Here is a 17,982-nt window from a genome sequence, read left to right as displayed (position 1 = left end):
GACACTGCTTCTCTCTGTGTGGATTTCTGCCTGATCTGCAGTGTGTTTCTATCTTGGCTGGGAAGCGCTTTGACACATCCTGATTTACGTTGCATCGGAAAGGACTGACGAACTGACATACCGAGGCCGATGGCTGCACCCTAGTGTTAGGTTTCGTAACTCTAAAGCATTAAACCAATTCAAAGGAAAGCCAGAGAGATGAACAGACGGGAGTCTTCACTGACTTAAACCGAGGTGCGCACGTATCACATGGGTCACATGGTAGTGTGATGACATGTCCAATTCAACTATTTATACATATAACCCAAATTGAATTGTTTAAACAAACAAGAAAGTTTAACCAAACAATATATTTACAAGATTACTCAAATATTACTAAGATACTACACAACACTTGGGTTTGTAAATCTCTGTGAGTCCACTGGGAAAATCAGAGCTCAGTGTCTGGAGTTAGAAGAAGATGCATATGGACGTGCAGCAGGTAGGGAGGAGCAGCACTTGGCTCTCTGTAGTTGCCTTGTTGCTCGTTGTGTTCTGTATTGTTCCGAAGAACATTCTGGGCACGCTGTGCTGGTGCCAGATTATGTGGCGACACATATGGCTTCCCCTAACACATCCTTACGTTGTGTTGGTTGCAAACGACACATTTCACTGTACGTTTCCATGTACACGTGATAAATAAATCTGAATCTAAATATTAACTTTAAGCTGCCTTTCAGAATCCGGTTTAACATCAAAAGTTCAAAGTAAATTTATTATCAAAGTATACACATGTCATCGAATACAACCCTGAGATTCATTTTCTTTGGGATTTCTCAATAAATCCATAATAGAGTCAGAGCCATAAGCGAATCAATGAAAGCCGTCACCAACTTGGGCACCCTGTCACTGACAAGTGTCGTGAAGTTTGTTGTTTGGCAGCAGCAGTACATTGCAATGCATAATAATAACAAAAACTATAAATGACAATAATCAATATATGTCTAAAAAATTAAGCAAATAGTGCAAAAAGAGAACAAAAAAAAAGCTCATGGGTTCATGGTCCGTTCAGAAAACTGATGGTGGAGAGGAACTGATGTTGAGTGTTCAGGCTCCTGTGCCTCCAGTGAGAGGAGGAAAGCAGCCTTTCTGAATCCTCCTGGGTGGGGAATTGGTCAGACTTTGGAGACATGTCAATAACAGATGTCAATAACAATAACAGGCCATTTGGCCCATTGCCCAGAGGTTGGAACCTGGCCCTCTGAGGCAGTGAGGCAATGCTATCTCTGCTGTGGCGCCTTGTTGAATAATATTGTTGAAGAGATCATTGGATACTTTATGAGTATCTACACCCTGTATATATCCAAGTTGCTGCTACTCTGTCTGTTTATGTGGTTTGAAAGAAGATAAAAACATAGAGAGTTTGAAAAGTGAGTCATCAATCTTGTGCTGTTAGGTTCACAAAGATCAAATATACTTACACACACTTAATGGGATTCAGGTTAAATAAACTGTTGAAGTTATTGAAAAAGTTCCAAGATCAGCTCCACTCACCACAGGCACTTCCCGTCCTGAGCAACACACACCAAACTCAGCAGGGTCGGGCAGCATCTATGGAAAAGAGTAAACAGTCGACATTGCAGGCTGAGACCGAAAAGGAAGAGGAGAAATCGGAATTAGAAGGTGGCGGGAGGGGAGGAAGAATCACAAAGTGGCAGGTGTTAGCTGAAACCGGAAGAGGGTAAAGAGCTGGGAAGCTGAATGGTGAAAGAGATAAAGGGCTGGAGAAAAGGGAATCTGATAGGAAAGAACAGAAGACCATGGAAGAAAGGGAAGGGCGAGGAGAATCAGAGGGAGGTGATGGGCAGGTAAGAAGGGAAGGTGTGAGAGGGAAACAAGAATGGGAAATGGTGAAGGGGAGGAAGGGGAGTAATTACTGTAAGTTTGAGAAATTGATGTTCATGTCATCAGGTTGGAGGTTACCCAGACGGAATATAAGATGTTGCTCCTCCAACCTGAGTATTTCCTCATCCTGGCAATTGAAGAGAGCATGTTGGAATGGGATTGGATGGGAGAATGAAATCTCACTCCCTTAAGTGGGACTGAAATTGTGGTCCATGTCGGACATGGGTAGGATGAGTGATGAGGTTCTGCATAGGGAGTTCAGGAAGTAAGGTACTAAGTTAAAGGTCAGGATCTCCAGAGTTGTAATCTCAGGATTGCTACCCGTGCCAGGTGCTAGTGAAGCTAGAAGTAGGAAGATTAGACAGTTTAATGCGTAGCTAATGAATTGGTGTAGGAGGGAGGGTATAAGATTTTTGGATCATTGGGCTCTCTTCCAGGGAAGGTGGGACCTGTACAGAAGGGACAGTTTGCCCCTGAACTGGAGGGGGACTGGAGCGGGAAGGTTTGTCAATGCTGCACTGTGGGGTTTAAACTAAAGTTGCAGGGGGTTGGGAACCAGAGTGCCAGGACAGTTAGTGGAGAGGTGGTAGAGGCAAACATTGGCAAGACCTCAGACAAAGTCAACATTCAAAAGGTTGACCATGGTGTGACTAGCGTCCTGAGCTGTGTACATTTCAATGCAAGAAGAATTGGAGGAAAGGTGGATGATAGTGCTGAAGATGAGAAGACAGTCAGGAAGTCAGAGGGGGCAATGTTGCTCTGCTGGTAAAAAATGAAATTAAGTCATTAGAAAGAGGTGACATAGGGTCAGAAGGTATTGATCATTGCAGATAGAGCTAAGGAACTGCAAGATAAAAATACCTTGATGGGAGTTGTATTCAGTCTCCCAACAGTAGTAAGGACATGGCATACAAATTACAATGGGAGATAGAAAATGCATGCCTAAAAGACAATGTTACTATAGTGATGGGGGAAGATTGGGAAGATCAGGTTGGTGCTGGATTCCAGTAGGGGGAACTTCTAGAATGTCTATGAGTTGGCTTTTTAGAGCAGCTCGGGGTTGAGCCCACCAGGGGATCAGCTATTCTGGATTGAGTGTTATGCAAAGAACTGGAATAGATTTAAGAGCTTAAGGTAAAAGAACCCTTAGAAGAAAGTGATCATGATATGGTCGAATTCACCCTGGAATTTGAGAAGGAGAAGCTAAAGTCAGATGTATCAGCATTACAGTGGGGTAAAGGGAATTACAGAGGCAGGAGAGAGGAGTTGCCCAGAATTGATTGGAAAAGAACACTGGCAAGGATGATGGCAGACCAGCAATGGCTGGAATTTCTGGAAGCAAATTAGAAGGCACAGGATATATAAAGAGAAAGAAGCATTCTAAAGGCAAGATGACACAACTGTGGAGAAAAAAAGAAGTCAAAGCCAACACAAAAGCCACAGAGAGAGCATATAATAGAGCAAAGATTAGTGGGAAGATAGAGCATTGGGAAGCTTTTAAAATCCAACAGAAGGCATCTAAAAAAGTCATTAAGAAGGTAAAGATGGAATACAAAAGTAAGTCAGCCAATAATATTGAAGAGGATACCAAAAGTTTCTTCAAATACATAAAGTGTAAAAGAAATATGAGAGTGGATATCGGACCACTGGAAAACAGTGCTGGAGAAATAATATCTTCGAAAGGATGTGCTGAAACTGGAGAGAATTCAAAGGATGTTCACGAAAATAATTCCAGGTTTGAATGGCTTGTCGTATGAAGAGTGTTTGATGTCTCTGTGCCTCTATTCAGTAGAATTCAGAAGAATGAGGGGTGACCTCATTGAAACCTACTGAATGATGAAAAGCTTTGATAGAGTGAATGTGGAGGGAATATTTCCTATGGTGAGAGGACAAGAGGACACAGCCTCAGAATAGAAGGATGTCCTTTAAGAATGGAGATGAGGAATCTTTTTAGCCAGAGAGTGTGAATCTGTGGAATTCTTTGCTGCACATGGCTGTGGAGGCCAAGTCTTTATGTATATTTAAGGTAGAGGTTCATAAATTCTCGATCAGTCAGGGCATGAAGGTATACTGGGAGAAGGCAGCAGATTAGAGCTGAGAGGAAAATTGTATCAGCCATGATGAAATGGAGGAGCAGATTTGATGGACCAAATGGACAAATACTGCTCCTATATGTTATGGTCTTGTGATTTTTTTTGCTGCAGACGGAGTGAATGTGCTCAATGAAGCGGTCTCCCAATCTACGTCATGTCTTACCCAATATTCCCTCTAATTTGTAATAATTAGTGTGTGCAAAAATCTTTTGCTGTTCAACTTTTTGCGCAGTGGCATGTCTGCACTGAATTTTATATGTAGAGGTATTCATTTTAACAGCTAGCAAAACACTGACGACAAGAACTGTGATCTCCTCTGGGTTTGATTGTTTCACTCTCATTCATCTGCACTTTCACAAAACATATGAATATATGTAGCAGGCCTGTAGCAGGTAATAAAGGAATTTCTTGCCAGAGCTTTTGCACACTGTCCATATGTGATTTGCTTGTTAAATGACGCGTTAAAAAGTCAAGTTTCAAAATATCACTCCTCTTCTTTCCACTTGAAAATTCTCCAGCAACTTTTGCATCATGACAATACACCCAGGTAGCACCAGTTTCTGTATTGTACAGTTTCTTGTAGCTGCACGTTCCTGACCCCATGAGCTTCCAGTGTAGTGGTTTCTACTCTTTCATTAAGCCATTCTGTTTTAAATGAACTAGTAGTTCTTTTGCGCTTCACACCCTCGGCTTCTTTGGAATTTGACATAGTGAATCAACAATTTCTTCAATTAAAATATTATAATTAAGCCAGTTCTAAAATCTGCAAACAAGTCATTATAAACTCCATGTTGTCAACACGGTCAAGTCAAGTCACTTTTATTGTCATTTCGACCATAACTGCTGGTACAGTACATAGTAAAAATAAGACGTTTATTTCAGGACCATGGTGTTACATGACACAGTACAAAAACTAGACTGAACTATGTAAATACAACACAGAAAAAAAACTACACTAGACTACAGACCTACACAGGACTGCATAAAGTGCACAAAACAGTGCAGGCATTACAATAAATAATAAACGGGACAATAGGGCAGTAAGGTGTCATTCCAGGCTTCGGGTATTGAGGAGTCTGATGGCTTGGGGGAAGAAACTGTTACATAGTCTGGTGGTGAGAGCCCAAATGCTTCAGGTCCTTTTCCCAGACAGCAGGAGGGAGAAGAGTTTGTATGAGGGGTGCGTGGGGTCCTTCATAATGCTGTTTGCTTTGTGGATGCAGCGTGTAGTGTAAATGTCCATAATGGCGGGAAGAGAGACCCCGATGATCTTCTTAGCTGACCTCACTATCCGCTGCAGGGTCTTGCAATCCGAGATGATGCAATTTCCAAACCAGGCAGTGATGCAGCTGCTCAGGATGCTCTCAATACATACTCTGTAGAATGTGATGAGGATGGGGGTTGGGAAATGGACTTTCCTCAGCCTTCACAGAAAGTAGAGATGCTGCTGAGCTTTCTTTGCTGTGGAGCTAGTGTTGAGGGACTAAATGAGATTCTCCGCCAGGTGAACACCAAGAAATTTGGTGCTTTTAATGATCTCAACTGAGGAGCTGTCGTTGTTCAGCAGGGAGTGGTTGCTCCGTGCCCTCCTGAAGTCAACAACCATCTCTTTTGTTTTGTTCACATTAAGAGACAGGTTGTTGGCTCTGCACCAGTCCGGTAGCTGCTAACACCTCCTCTCTGTAAGCTGACTCATTGTTCTTGTTGATGAGACCCACCACGGTTGTGTCATCGGCGAACTTGATGATGTGGTTCGAGCTGTGTGTTGCAGCACAGTTGTGGGTCAGCAGAGTGAACAGCAGTGGAACCGGAAACTGGAAAAGGAAATGGGATTGTGTATGATCATGAAATATACTTAAAATGTCAATGAGGTAGAGGGTGACAACCTTTCATGCACAGTTTAAATTCCTTTGTGCACTCTTAGCAAAAGATGTGTGTGTGCACTTGCAAACACACCTTAAGGGGAACATTGGTCTTACTGATATACAGGAGGACACACCGAGAACACCAGATCCAATTCTGAAAAAGGGTCTTGGCCTGAAACATCAAATCTTTACTCATTTTCATAGATGCTGCCTGGTCTGCCGAGTTTTTTCAGCATTTTGTGTGTGCTGTTCTGGATTTTCAGCATCTGTACAATCTCTCATACTTAGAGATTGGCTTCACTGGGGTTCTCTAAACAGCGGAGGCTGAGGAGTGAAAACTAAAGACTAGTTTTATTTCTCACGTTAATTTGAAACATTGAATCTCAGTGAAACACGTTGTTTTGCATCAACACCTCCACAATCCCAATTGTTGCATGTTATCACCACACTTCCGGTGCCAACATAGCGTGCCCACCACTTACTAGCCCCAGCCTATACTGTATGGGATGTGGGAGAAAACCAGAATACCCGGAGTACTAAGGTAGGTGGCGTTGTGGATAATGAAGTAGGTTTTCAAAGCTTGCAGAGAGATTTAGGCCAGTTAGAAGAGTGGGCTGAAAGATGGCAGATGGAGTTTAATGCTGATAAATGTGAGGTGCGACATTTTGGTAGGAATAATCCAAATAGGAAATACACGGTAAATGGTAGGGCATTGAAAAATGCAGTAGAACCGAGTGATCTAGGAATAATGGTGCATTGTTCCCTGAAGGTGGAATCACATGTGGATAGGGTGGTGAAGAAAGCTTTTGGTATCCTGTCCTTTATAAATCAGAGCATTGAGTATAGGAGTTGGGATGTAATGTTAAAATTGTACAAGGCATTGATAAGGCCGAATTTGGAGTATTGTGTACAGTTCTGGTCACTGAATTATTAGAAAGATGTCAACAAAATAGAGAGAGTACAGAGAACATGTATGAGAATGTTACCTGGGTTTCAGCACCTAAGTTACAGGGAAAGGTTGAACAAGATGGGTCTTTATTCTTTGGAACGTAGAAGGTTGAGGTGGGACTTGATAGAGGTATTTAAAATTATGAGGGGGATAGATAGAGTTGACGTGGATAGGCTTTTTCCATTGAGCGTAGGGGAGATTCAAACAAGAGTTGAGAGTTAAGGGGCAAAAGTTTAGGGGTGACATGAGGGGGAACTTCTTCACTCAGAGAGTGGTAGCTGTGTGGAACGAGCTTCCAGTAGAAGTGGTAAGAGGCAGGTTCGATTTTGTCATTTAAAAAAAAAATTGGATAGGTATATGGACAGGAAAGGAATGGAGGGTAATGGGCTGAGTGCAGGTAGGTGGGACTAGGTGAGAGTAAGCATTAAGCACGGACTAGAAGGGCCGAGATGGACTGTTTCCGTGCTGTAATTGCTATATGGTTATATGGTTAAATTAGTAACACTGAGAACACAAGTTGTGGAGTCCTTGAAAGTGAGTCCATAGGTTGTGGAATCAGTTCAGAGTTGAGGTGAGTGGAGTTATCCACACTGGTTCAGGAGCCTGATGGCTGTAGGGTAATAACTGTTCCTGAACCTGGTGGTGTGGCACCTAATGTTCCTGTACCTTCTACCTGATGGTAGTAGCAAGAAGAGAGCATGGCCTGGATTTTGGGAGGCCTTGATGATGGATGCTGCTTTCTTACGGTGGTGCTCCTTGTAGATGTGCTCGATAGTAGGAACTGCTTTGTCTGCGTGAAGGACTATGGCCTAATTTTGACAGTTAGTTGATATTATGAGTAATGTGTGCACCTGAAAAGGAGGCTGAGACCATCTGTTGACCCTTCATTTGCTTTTTTCCCATTTTTCTCAGGTTTATGTGCCGGATGGCTGCTGCCGGAATTTAAGGAGCGATGGTGATCCTTCAGCAGGTGAGAATTCTCTTTGGCCAAGATCAAGCGTGGGGTTAGATTAAAGATTAGCTTTTTTTGACACACGGACATTGAACGATACAATGAAATGCGTTGTTTGCATCACAACCAACACAGTCCGAGGCTGTGCCGGGGGCAGCCCACAAGTGTTGCCGTGTTGCATTGCCAATAGTGCATGCCCGCAACTCAGTAACCCGGATGTATGTCTTTAGAATGCCGGAGGAAACTGAAGCACTCGGAAGACACACACGCGGGGAGCTGAACCCCGATTGGTGATTGCTAGTGCTGTAAAGCGTGGCGCTAACTGGTACATTACCGTACTGTTGGAAGGGTGATTTAGTGAAGGAGCATGAACTTGTAGAGGGTATTGGTAGGGGAATGATGAGTGATCCCATAGAAGTGTATAGATTTACAGTACTGTGCAAAAGTCTTAGAAACATATACAGTACTTTTGCACAGTACTGTACTTGTCAACACGGAGTGGGGAGCCAGTTTGTAAATCTGGCGGAAGCAAAGGGTGTTGGGAGTGGCGAGGGTGGAGTCAGAAGGAGTGTCAGGGCAGGGCATGGCCCAGTAGGCCCAAAAAATTGGCTTATTGATCATTACAAAATGTCTCTCTGGTGCTTCCCTCTCTCTCCCCTCTCCCTTCCCCTTTTCCCAGCCACGATTCCCTCTCCTTGCTCCTTTCCCACTCTCCACCCACAACAGAGATCCACATCAGAATCAGGTTTTTCATCACTCACACATCATGAAATTTGTGTTTTTTTTTGTGGCAGCTATACAGTGCAATACGTAAAATCACTACAGTACTGTGCAGAAGTCTTAGTACCTTAGCTATATATATATAAAATGTGTGCCAAAAACTTTTGCACAGTACTGTATGAGGAGCATAAATAGGCTAAATGGTCCCAGGGTTGGGGAATCAAGAATGAGAGAGCATAGATTTAAGGTGAGAAGGGAGAGATTTAATAAGGACCTGAGAAACAACATGTTTGCCCAGAGGGTGGGTTGTATTTGGGGAGTTGTTGGGGCAGGTACAGTAACAATGTTTAAAAGACACTTGGAGAGATTATGTCTAAACACAGGACATGTCTGGAGGGATATGGGTCAAACGCTGGCAAATGGGTCTGGCTTGGTCAGCATGCACTTGTTAGGATGATGGGCCTGTTACTGTACTGTGAGACTGTAGGATGAAAGGTGAAACATTTAAGAGGAACGCTAGGGGGAGCTTCTTCACTCGGAGGGTGGTGAGAGTGTGGAACGAGCTGCCAGTGGAAGTGGTGGATACAGGTTCGATTTCATCATTTAAAAGAAGTTTGGAAACCAGGCCTTTTGTTTCTTGCCCTCCGGACACAGCGCAATATGCTCTGGAACAAACACATAACATTACTGTGAGATAGGAATCTTGGTTGGTATGGACTAGATGGGCAGAAAGGCCTTTTTCCCTGCTGTGGGACTCTATTTGTCTATTTCTTTCCTTCTTGGACAATCAAGGGTCTTGGTTGGTATTCAAGGGGATTGGTCTGCTATTGAAGAATCATATAGAGCCCAGACTGAGTAAGGGTGGCATATTCCCTCTCCGAGGGGGACTTTTATGAGAATCTAAACAACAACCCACACAAAATGCTGGTGGAACACAGCAGGCCAGGCAGCATCTATAGCGTAGGTGTTCAGCGAAACGGTCTCCCAGTCTGCGTCAGGTCTCACCAATATATAAAAGGCCACACCGGGAGCACTGGACGCAGTATACCACACCTGCACTCGGTCCGCCAGAAAAAGCAGGATCTCCCAGTGGCCACACATTTTAATTCCACGTCCCATTCCCATTCTGATATGTCTATCCATGGCCTCCTCTACTGTCAAAATGAATCCAAACTCAGGTTGGAGGAACAACACCTTATATACCGGCTGGGTAGCCTCCAACCTGATGGCATGAACATTGACTTCTCTAACTTCCATTAATGCCCCTCCTCCCCTTCTTACCCCATCCCTGACATATTTAGTCGTTTGCCTGTTCTCCATCTCCCTCTGGTGTTTCCCCCTCCTCCTTTCTTTCTCCTGAGGCCTCCTGTCCCATGATCCCTTCCCTTCTCCAGCTCTGTATCACTTTCGCCAATCATCTTTCCAGCTCTTAGCTTCATCCCACCCCCTCCGGTCTTCTCCTATCATTTCGCATTTCCCCCTCCCCCCACTACTTTCAAATCTCTTACTATCTTTCCTTTCGGTTAGTCCTGACGAAGGGTCTCGGCCCGAAACGTCGACAGCGCTTCTCCCTGTAGATGCTGCCTGGCCTGCTGTGTTCCACCAGCATTTTGTGTGTGTTGTTGTTTGAATTTCCAGCATCTGCAGATTTCCTCGTGTTTATGAGAATCTAATTGTTTTGTTATAGAGTGGTAGAACAATACAGCAATTGGGGGTGAGGATGCTGAACTCGACTGAGAAGGGGCAGGTGGAGTTCAACCCAGTCAAGAGTGAAGTGGTTCTTTTTGATAGGTCAACTTTAAAGACAGAATATAATATAAATGGTAAGCTTCTTGGCAGTGTGGAGTGTCAGAGAGATCTTGGTCCATTCCATAGGACACTCAAAGCTGCTGCGCAGGTTGACGGTGTTGTTAAGAAGGTGTATGGTTTGTTGGCCTTCGTTAACTGTAGGATTGAGCTCAAGAGCCGAGAGGTAATGTTACAGCTGTATAAAACAAAGATGTAAAGACAGGTGGAGGAGCGGGTAGTGTTGAAGAAACAGAGAGCCTGCAGAGAGACTTAGATAGTTTAGGGGAATGGACAAAGAAGTGGCAAATGAAATACAATGTTGGAAAGTGGATGGTCATGTACTTTGGTGGAATAAATAAACGTGCAGATTATTATTTAGATGGGGAGAGAATTCAAAATGCAGAGATGCAAAGGGAATTTGGATCCTTGTGCAGGATACCCAAAGGTTAACCTCCAGGTTGAGTTGGTGGTAAAGAAGGTGAATGCAATATTGACATTCATTTATAGAGGTATGGAATATAAGAGCAGGGATGTGATGTTGAGGCTCTATAAGGCACTCATGAGATCACACTTGGAGTATTGTGTGCAGTTTTGGGCTCCTTATTTTAGGAAGGATATACTGACATTGGAAAGGGTTCAGAGAAGATTCATGAGAATGATTCCAGGAGTGAGAGGGTTACCGTATGAGGAACGTCTGGCAGCTCTTGGGCTGTATTTCCTGAAGTTTAGGAGAATGAGGGGGTTTTTCATAGAAACATTCCGAATGCTAAAGGGTCTGAACAGATTAGATATGGCAAAATTATTTCCCATGGTAGGGGCGTCTAGGACAAGAGGGCACAACTTCAGGATTGAAGGACATCTATTTAGAACTGAGATGTGGAGAAATTACTTTAGTCAGAGGGTGGTAAATCTGTGGAATTTGTTGCCATGAGCGGCTGTGAAGGCCAAGTCATTGGGTGCATTTAAGGCAAAGATAGATAGGTTCTTGATTAGCCAGCGGACCAGAGGGTATGGGGAGAAGGCAGGGGAGAGAGGATGACTGGAAGAATTGGATCAGCCCATGATTGAATGGCGGAACAGACTTGATGGGCCGAATGGCCTGCTTCTGCTCCTATATCTTATGGTCCTAAAACTGGGCTGGCTGGTGGCACAATGGCATCAGCGCCGGACTCCGGAAGCGAAGGCTCCCGAGTTCAAAACCGGCCGCGCCCCCCCCCCCACCCCGAACACGCTTTCCATCCGTGCCGGGTTGTGTGTTGAGCTAGCCACCCAGCCTCATAAAAAACAAGGGTCGAGTCAGGAATTTTCATACCGTGACCCGGTTAATCTGAAAGGAGACCAATCCTGACACCACGTGCCAGACAAGAATGGCTGAATGTTTGGTGCGACAAGCTATGAAATGAAAATGTCTTAAAACTTTAGTCAGACCCCACTTGGAGTATTGTGTTCAGTTCCGGTCACCTCACTACAGGAAGGATGTGGATGCTATAGAGAGAGTGCAGAGGAGATTTCCAAGGACGTTGCCTGGATTGGAGAGTGTGCCTTATGAGAATAGGTTGAGTGAACTTGGCCTTTTATCTTTGGAGTGACGGAGGATGAGAGGTGATCTGATAGAGATGTATAAGATGATGAGAGGCATAGATCATGTGGTTAGCCAGAAGCTTTTTCCCAGGGCTAAAATAGCTAACTAAAGTCATAGTTTTAAGGTGCTTGGAAGTAGGTACAGGGGTGATGTCAGAGGTAAGTTTTTTTTACACAGTGAGTGGTCTGTGTGTGGAATGCACTGCCAATGATGGTGGTAGAGGCGGATACAATAGGGTCTTTTAAGAGACTCTTAGATACATACATGGAACTATGTGGTAGGGAAATTCTAGGCAGTTTCTAGAGTTGATTATATGGTTGGCATAATATTGCAGGCCGAAGGGCCCGTAATGTGCTGTAGATTTCTATGTCCTAGCTATGTTCGAGAAACAGGCCCTTCGGTCCATCTAGTCTGTGCCAAACCTGTAATCTGCCTATTCCCATCAACCTTCACCCAGACCAGAGCCCTCCACACCCCTCCCATCCATGACCTATCCAAATTTCTTTTAAATATTGAAATCAAACCCATATCCACCACTCCCCCAACAGCTCATTTAGTCCTCTCACCATCCTCTGAGTGACGAACTTATGTTCTCCTTAAGCATTTCACTTTTCTCTCTTAACCCATGACCTCTAGTTCTAGTGTCACCCAATCTCCATGGAAAAAGACTGCTTGTATTTACTCTATCTAACCCTCTCGTACGGGTGGTGGGGTGGAGATACGTCTCTACCAAAGGAGGTGTAAGGTGCTTCCCTCCGCTAGCCTGCAGGTCACCCTTGGGCAAGGTGTAGCACCTGCTTAGCCCACCCACTCCCCGATCAGGGTCACGTGAAGCCACGGGAGCAGGTGGTGGACGGTTGTATAAGCAGCCGGTGCAGATCACAAGTCCTGGTTGTGTGACCACTGACACCAGGCAATCTGTGATGAGTGTTGATAACGGTTGGGGTCCCCCATCTTGTAAAGACACTACCCAGATGAAAGCAATGGCAAACCACTTCTGTAGAAAAATTTACCAAGAACAATCATGGTCATGGAAAGACCATAATCGCCCAGGTCATATGATATGACACATAATAATGATGATGATGTTTATTCTGTGATGATGATTGTTACTAAGACTGCTTCCTGCTGCTCTGGGTTCCAGACCAGTAAATACATTTAAGTTCCACTACTAAATTGTTGATTTCAAAGTCAGACAACCTAACTTACAATACGATATACTCAATGTTCAAAGTTCAAAGTAAATTTATTATCAACGTACATACATGTCACCATATAAACCCTGAGATTCTTTTTCTTGCGGGCATTCACAGTAATACAAAGAAACACAACAGAATAAATTGCAGGACTGCACCCAGCAAAGACAGAGAAACAACTAAAGTGGAACAGACAACAACCTGTGCAAATATAAAAGGAAAGAAATAATAATAAATAAATAAGCAATAAATATTGAGAACTTGAGACGAAGAGTCCTTTAAAGTGGTTGTGGGAACATTTCAATGATGGGGCAAGTGAAGTTGAGTGAAGCCATCCCCTTTGGGTCAAGAGCCTGATGGTTGAGGGGTAATAACCATTTCTGAACCTGGTGGTGTGAGTCCTGAGGCTCTTGTGTCGTCTTCCTGATGGCAGCAGTGAGAAGAGAGCATGGCCTGGGTGGTGGGGGTCCCTGATGATGGATGCTGCTTTCCTGCGACAGTGCTCCCTGTAGATGTGCTCAATGGTGGGGAGGGCTTTTCCCTTGATGAAGTGGTTTTTGTAGGCTTTTCCATTCATGGGCATTGGTGCTTCCATACCAGGCAGTGATGCAACCAGTCCATACACTCTCCACCGCGCATCTATAGAAGTTTGTTAAAGTTATCGGTGATAAGCCAATTCTTCTCAAACTTCTAAGAAAGTAGAGGCACTGCCTTGCCACCTTTGTAATGGCATGTATGTGCTGGATCCTCTGAGATGATAATACCAGGGAATTTCAAGTTGTTGACCCTCTCCACCTCTGATCACCCGGCGACGACTGGCTCATGGAGCCTCAGTTTCCTCCTCCTGTAGTCAATAATCAGCTTTTTGGTTTTGTTGACATTGAGTGAGAGGTTGTTCTGGCACCACTCAGTCAGATGAAGGTCAACACGTCATATGCCTTCTTAACAATCCTATCAACTTGCACAGGAACTTTGAGGGTTGGACCCCAAGACGCCTCTGTTCCTCCACACTGTAAGAATCCTGTCATTAACCCTGTATTCCGCCTTCAGGTTTGACCGTCCAGTTCATGTGAGTCAGTGGGTTAGTCGGCCCCGTGTGTGAAGGCAAGTGGTGGAATCTCTTGGTTGCTAATGAGAACTGAGGGGAGGATAAAGCAGGATTGGTTTAGGTCATGATGAAGAATCTCAGCCTGAAATACCAACTGTATATTCCCTTCCGTAGATGCTACCTGCCCTGCTGAGTTCCTCCAGCATTTTGTGTGTGTTGCTCTGGAATTCCAGCATCTTGTGGTTGGGATTAATGTAGTGTTATCAGCATCCTGGCAAATCTTCCACTGCACCCTCTGCTTTCTATGCCTCTTATCATCTTCTACACCTCTATCAAGGTACCTCTCTTCCTCCTTTGTTTCAAAGGGAAAAACCCTAGCTTGCTGAAACTCTCCTCCTAAGACATGCTCTCTAATCCAGGCAGCATTGTGGTAAATCTCCTCTACAGCCTCTCTAAAGCTTCCACATCCTTCCTGTCATGAGGGGACCCCAATCAAGAAGCTAACCCTATCATTGCACCCTAGGTCAACCTGGTGAGGGCTTCACCTCGGATCGGGAGAGACATGAGTCGATCTGAGCTGGTGGGAGTCTTCCTTGAGATGTGAGCTGGCTTTAACGTGTTTGAGGCATGGAGAATTCTACCTCGGTCCCAGCTAACCGCGGCTGCACCTTCCAGGAGAAGTACAAGAACATTCTGCTCCCCGTCACTTACACAGTGGTGCTGGTCCTCGGGATGATGTTGAACTTGACAATGGTGGTCCATATTTGGCTATCTCGCAAGGTCCTGACCAAGAACACCATCTACATGCTCAACCTCGCCATCGCTGACATCTTATACGTGTGCTCCCTCCCCCTCCTGATCTACAACTACATCCACATGGACTACTGGCCCTTTGGTGAGATCGCGTGCAAGGCAGTGCGGTTCCTGTTCTACGCCAACCTCCATGGGAGCATCCTCTTTCTCACCTGCATCAGCCTCCAGCGCTACATTGGCATCTGCTACCCACTGAGTCTGTGGCACAAGAAGCGGGGTCCCAGGTTTGCCTGGACAGTCTGTGGCCTGGTTTGGGTCCTAGTTCTGGCAGAGTGCGCTCCCACCTGGAGATTTGCTACGACCGGCATACAGAGGAACCGTACAGTCTGTTACGACCTGAGCAGCCCCGAGTTCTCCCGCCATTACTTCCCCTATGGAATCACCCTGTCGGTAGTGGGCTTTGCCATCCCCTTCATCGGGCTGCTGGCTTGCTACTGTGCCATGGTGGTGGTCCTCAGTAGGCCCGACCAGCTCCTGGGACTCGCCAACCAGCAGAGAAGGCTCAGGGCCCTGAGGATGGTGGTTATCGTGGCTACGGTGTTCGTAATCAGCTTTGTACCTTTCCACCTAACAAAGACAATGTACCTCATTGTGCGTGCACAGCGTTCCGTGCCCTGCGAGACGCTTCAGAGCTTCGCCCGGGCCTACAAGTCCACCAGGCCCCTGGCCAGCATGAACAGTGTGCTGGACCCCATCCTCTTCTACTTCACGCACAAGAACCTTCAGCTAGGGACGAGGAGGCTGAAACAGATGGTCAGTGCCACTCAGAAGGGTGCTAGGGAGGGAACACCATGATGGCTGGTCCAGTCAATGCTTGGACATTGCTGGTGAGGGTGGATGGACATTCAGTGGTCATTGTGCACTGAGACCAGGGAGGTTCTAGCAAGGTCAACCGAAGTGACCACCAACCAACACCTCTGCAGGGAAGCCTGAGGTGCACCTTTGTACTTCCAACCAGTGCGGTCTGCTCTCGTGTGCAGGTTGTCCAGTCCAGTCCAGGAGTGAAAATGAGAAGAAGCAAATTGAATGGGCAGCAGGACAAAGAAACGTTCAGAAGGTTCCAGAAGACATAGGAACAGAATTAGGCCATTCAGCCCGAGTCTGCTCCGCCATTCCACCATGGCTGATTTATTATCCCTCTCGACTCTATTCTCCCTTTGACTCCCTTACTAATCAAGAACCTATCAACCTCTGCGATTTGGCCTCCACAGCCGTCTGTGCTAATGAATTTCACAGATTCACTACCACCCCTTCCTCCCCAAATAAAGAAAGTCTTCCTCATCTCTGTTCTAAAGGGATGTCCTTCTATCCACTCTATCTGTGCCCTCTGGCCCTAGACTCCCCCACTATAGGAAACGTCCTCTCCACATCCACTCTATCTGTGCCCTCTGGCCCTAGACTCCCCCACTACAGGAAACATCCTCTTCACATCCACTCTATCTGTGCCCTCTGGCCCTAGACTCCCCCACTATAGGAAACGTCCTCTCCACATCCACTCTATCTGTGTCCTCTGGTCCTAGACTCCCCCGCTATAGGAAACATCCTCTCCACATCCACTTTGTTGTAGTTGTCTTTCAATATTCAATAGGTTAAGTAAGATCCCCTCTCCTCAATCTTCTGAGTAACAGGCCTAGAGCCATCAAATTCTCCTCATACATTAACCCTTCCCTTCCCAGAATCATTCTTGTGAACCTCCTCTGGACTCTCTCAATGCCAGCACATCCTTTCATAGGAAAGGGGCCCCAAAACTGCTCACAATGCACTGGGTGTGGTCTGACCTCATCGTAGCCCAACCGATCCTCTTCCCCCTACTCTCCATTTCCATTGTACTCAGAGTCATAGAATGGGTACAGCAGCAGAAAAGGCCACTCAGCCCATTGTGGGCAATAGATCTCTACTCTATAGTCCTTCCTCACCAATTCCCACTGGAAGGTGACTGGAAACTTTAAAAGATTTAGACAGGTATGCAGATAGTAGGCCAAGCTTGGGCAAATGGATCGTGGTGGGCATGGTCCAGATGGCCTGAAGGCCCTTTGTGCTGAGAGACTATGATTCTAATGGGTCCTGCCTCCACCACACCTTCCAGATTCCAGTTGCACTTGTGCTTCCATCACTCTCCGTTCACTTCCCCTCTCTTGTGACCTGTAGTTCTCAATCTCCTACTCTGCTGGGATCAGTCTCCTGCTGTCCACGCTGTCATCTTTTCGTACCATCATAGAACATAACAGCAGTGCAGGTCCTTTGGCCCACGACATTGTGCCAACCTCAACCGAACCCTTCCCTTCCACATATTCCTCCATTTTCCTTACATCCAATCTCTTAAATGTCCCCAGTGTATCTGCCTTGACCACCATCCTTGGCAAGGTGCTCCATTTAGCCACCACTCTGGGGGAAAAAGACCTACCTCTGATACCTCCCCTATACTTTCCTCCAGTCACCTTAAATATTCCTAATGTATCTGTCTCTACCACCACTCCTGACATGGTGTTCCATGCACCCATCATTCTATGTAAAAGAAACAGCCATCTCTGATATACCCACCCACCCCCACACCTCTGCTTTCCTCAGAACACTAAGATTATGCCTTCTTCATTTGCCATTTCTGCCCTGGGAAAATGTCTCTGGCTGTCCACTCGATCTATGCCTTTGACAATCTGTTACACCTCTACCAAGTCACCCCTCATCCTTCTCCTTTCTGGAGAAAAGTTTCAGCTCACTCAGCCTGTCCTCATAAGGCATGCTCTCTAATCCAGGCATTTATGAACAGTTCTCTGGAATGGATACTTGTCATAACCTGCGGAGAAACCAGTTTCTCCTGGTTCCTCGAGGCAAGGTGGTTCAATGGTGGTACTGTGGCGCTCCCTAGTGGTGTGTCCTGGGACTAGGTTATGGTTAAATTGGGGGATTGCTGGGCAGTGTGGCTTGAAGGGCCAGTTCTGTACTGTATCTCAGCAAATAAATAAGTTTCATTTAGCTATATACATGAACGTTGTTGAATGACAATTAAACTTGAACTAGTTTGCATGTCCTCCCCCACCCGATCTGCAATTTAACCACATGACACAAGCACTTTTTTTTTTAAAAAGTCGATT

At 45.5% G+C, this 17,982-nt stretch overlaps 1 protein-coding gene across 1 annotated transcript in view; it reads left to right on the top strand.

Annotated features, from left to right (window-relative positions):
• Positions 1–17,975, top strand: part of LOC140727073 (P2Y purinoceptor 3) — a 67,711-nt gene extending 49,736 nt beyond the window's left edge. Inside the window, exons 3-4 of the mRNA XM_073044301.1 lie at positions 7,704–7,761; positions 14,601–17,975. Coding sequence (XP_072900402.1) covers positions 14,705–15,685 — 981 coding nt within the window. The 5' untranslated portion in view covers positions 7,704–7,761; positions 14,601–14,704 and the 3' untranslated portion in view covers positions 15,686–17,975. The remainder of the gene's footprint in view (positions 1–7,703; positions 7,762–14,600) is intronic.
• The last annotated feature ends 7 nt before the right edge of the window (positions 17,976–17,982 follow it).

The sequence above is a fragment of the Hemitrygon akajei genome, chromosome 4, assembly GCF_048418815.1.
Source record: "Hemitrygon akajei chromosome 4, sHemAka1.3, whole genome shotgun sequence".
Classification (NCBI taxonomy): Eukaryota; Metazoa; Chordata; class Chondrichthyes; order Myliobatiformes; family Dasyatidae; genus Hemitrygon; species Hemitrygon akajei.
The sequence above is the reverse complement of the archived record's forward strand: the minus strand, read 5'-3'. Positions and strand labels throughout refer to the sequence as shown.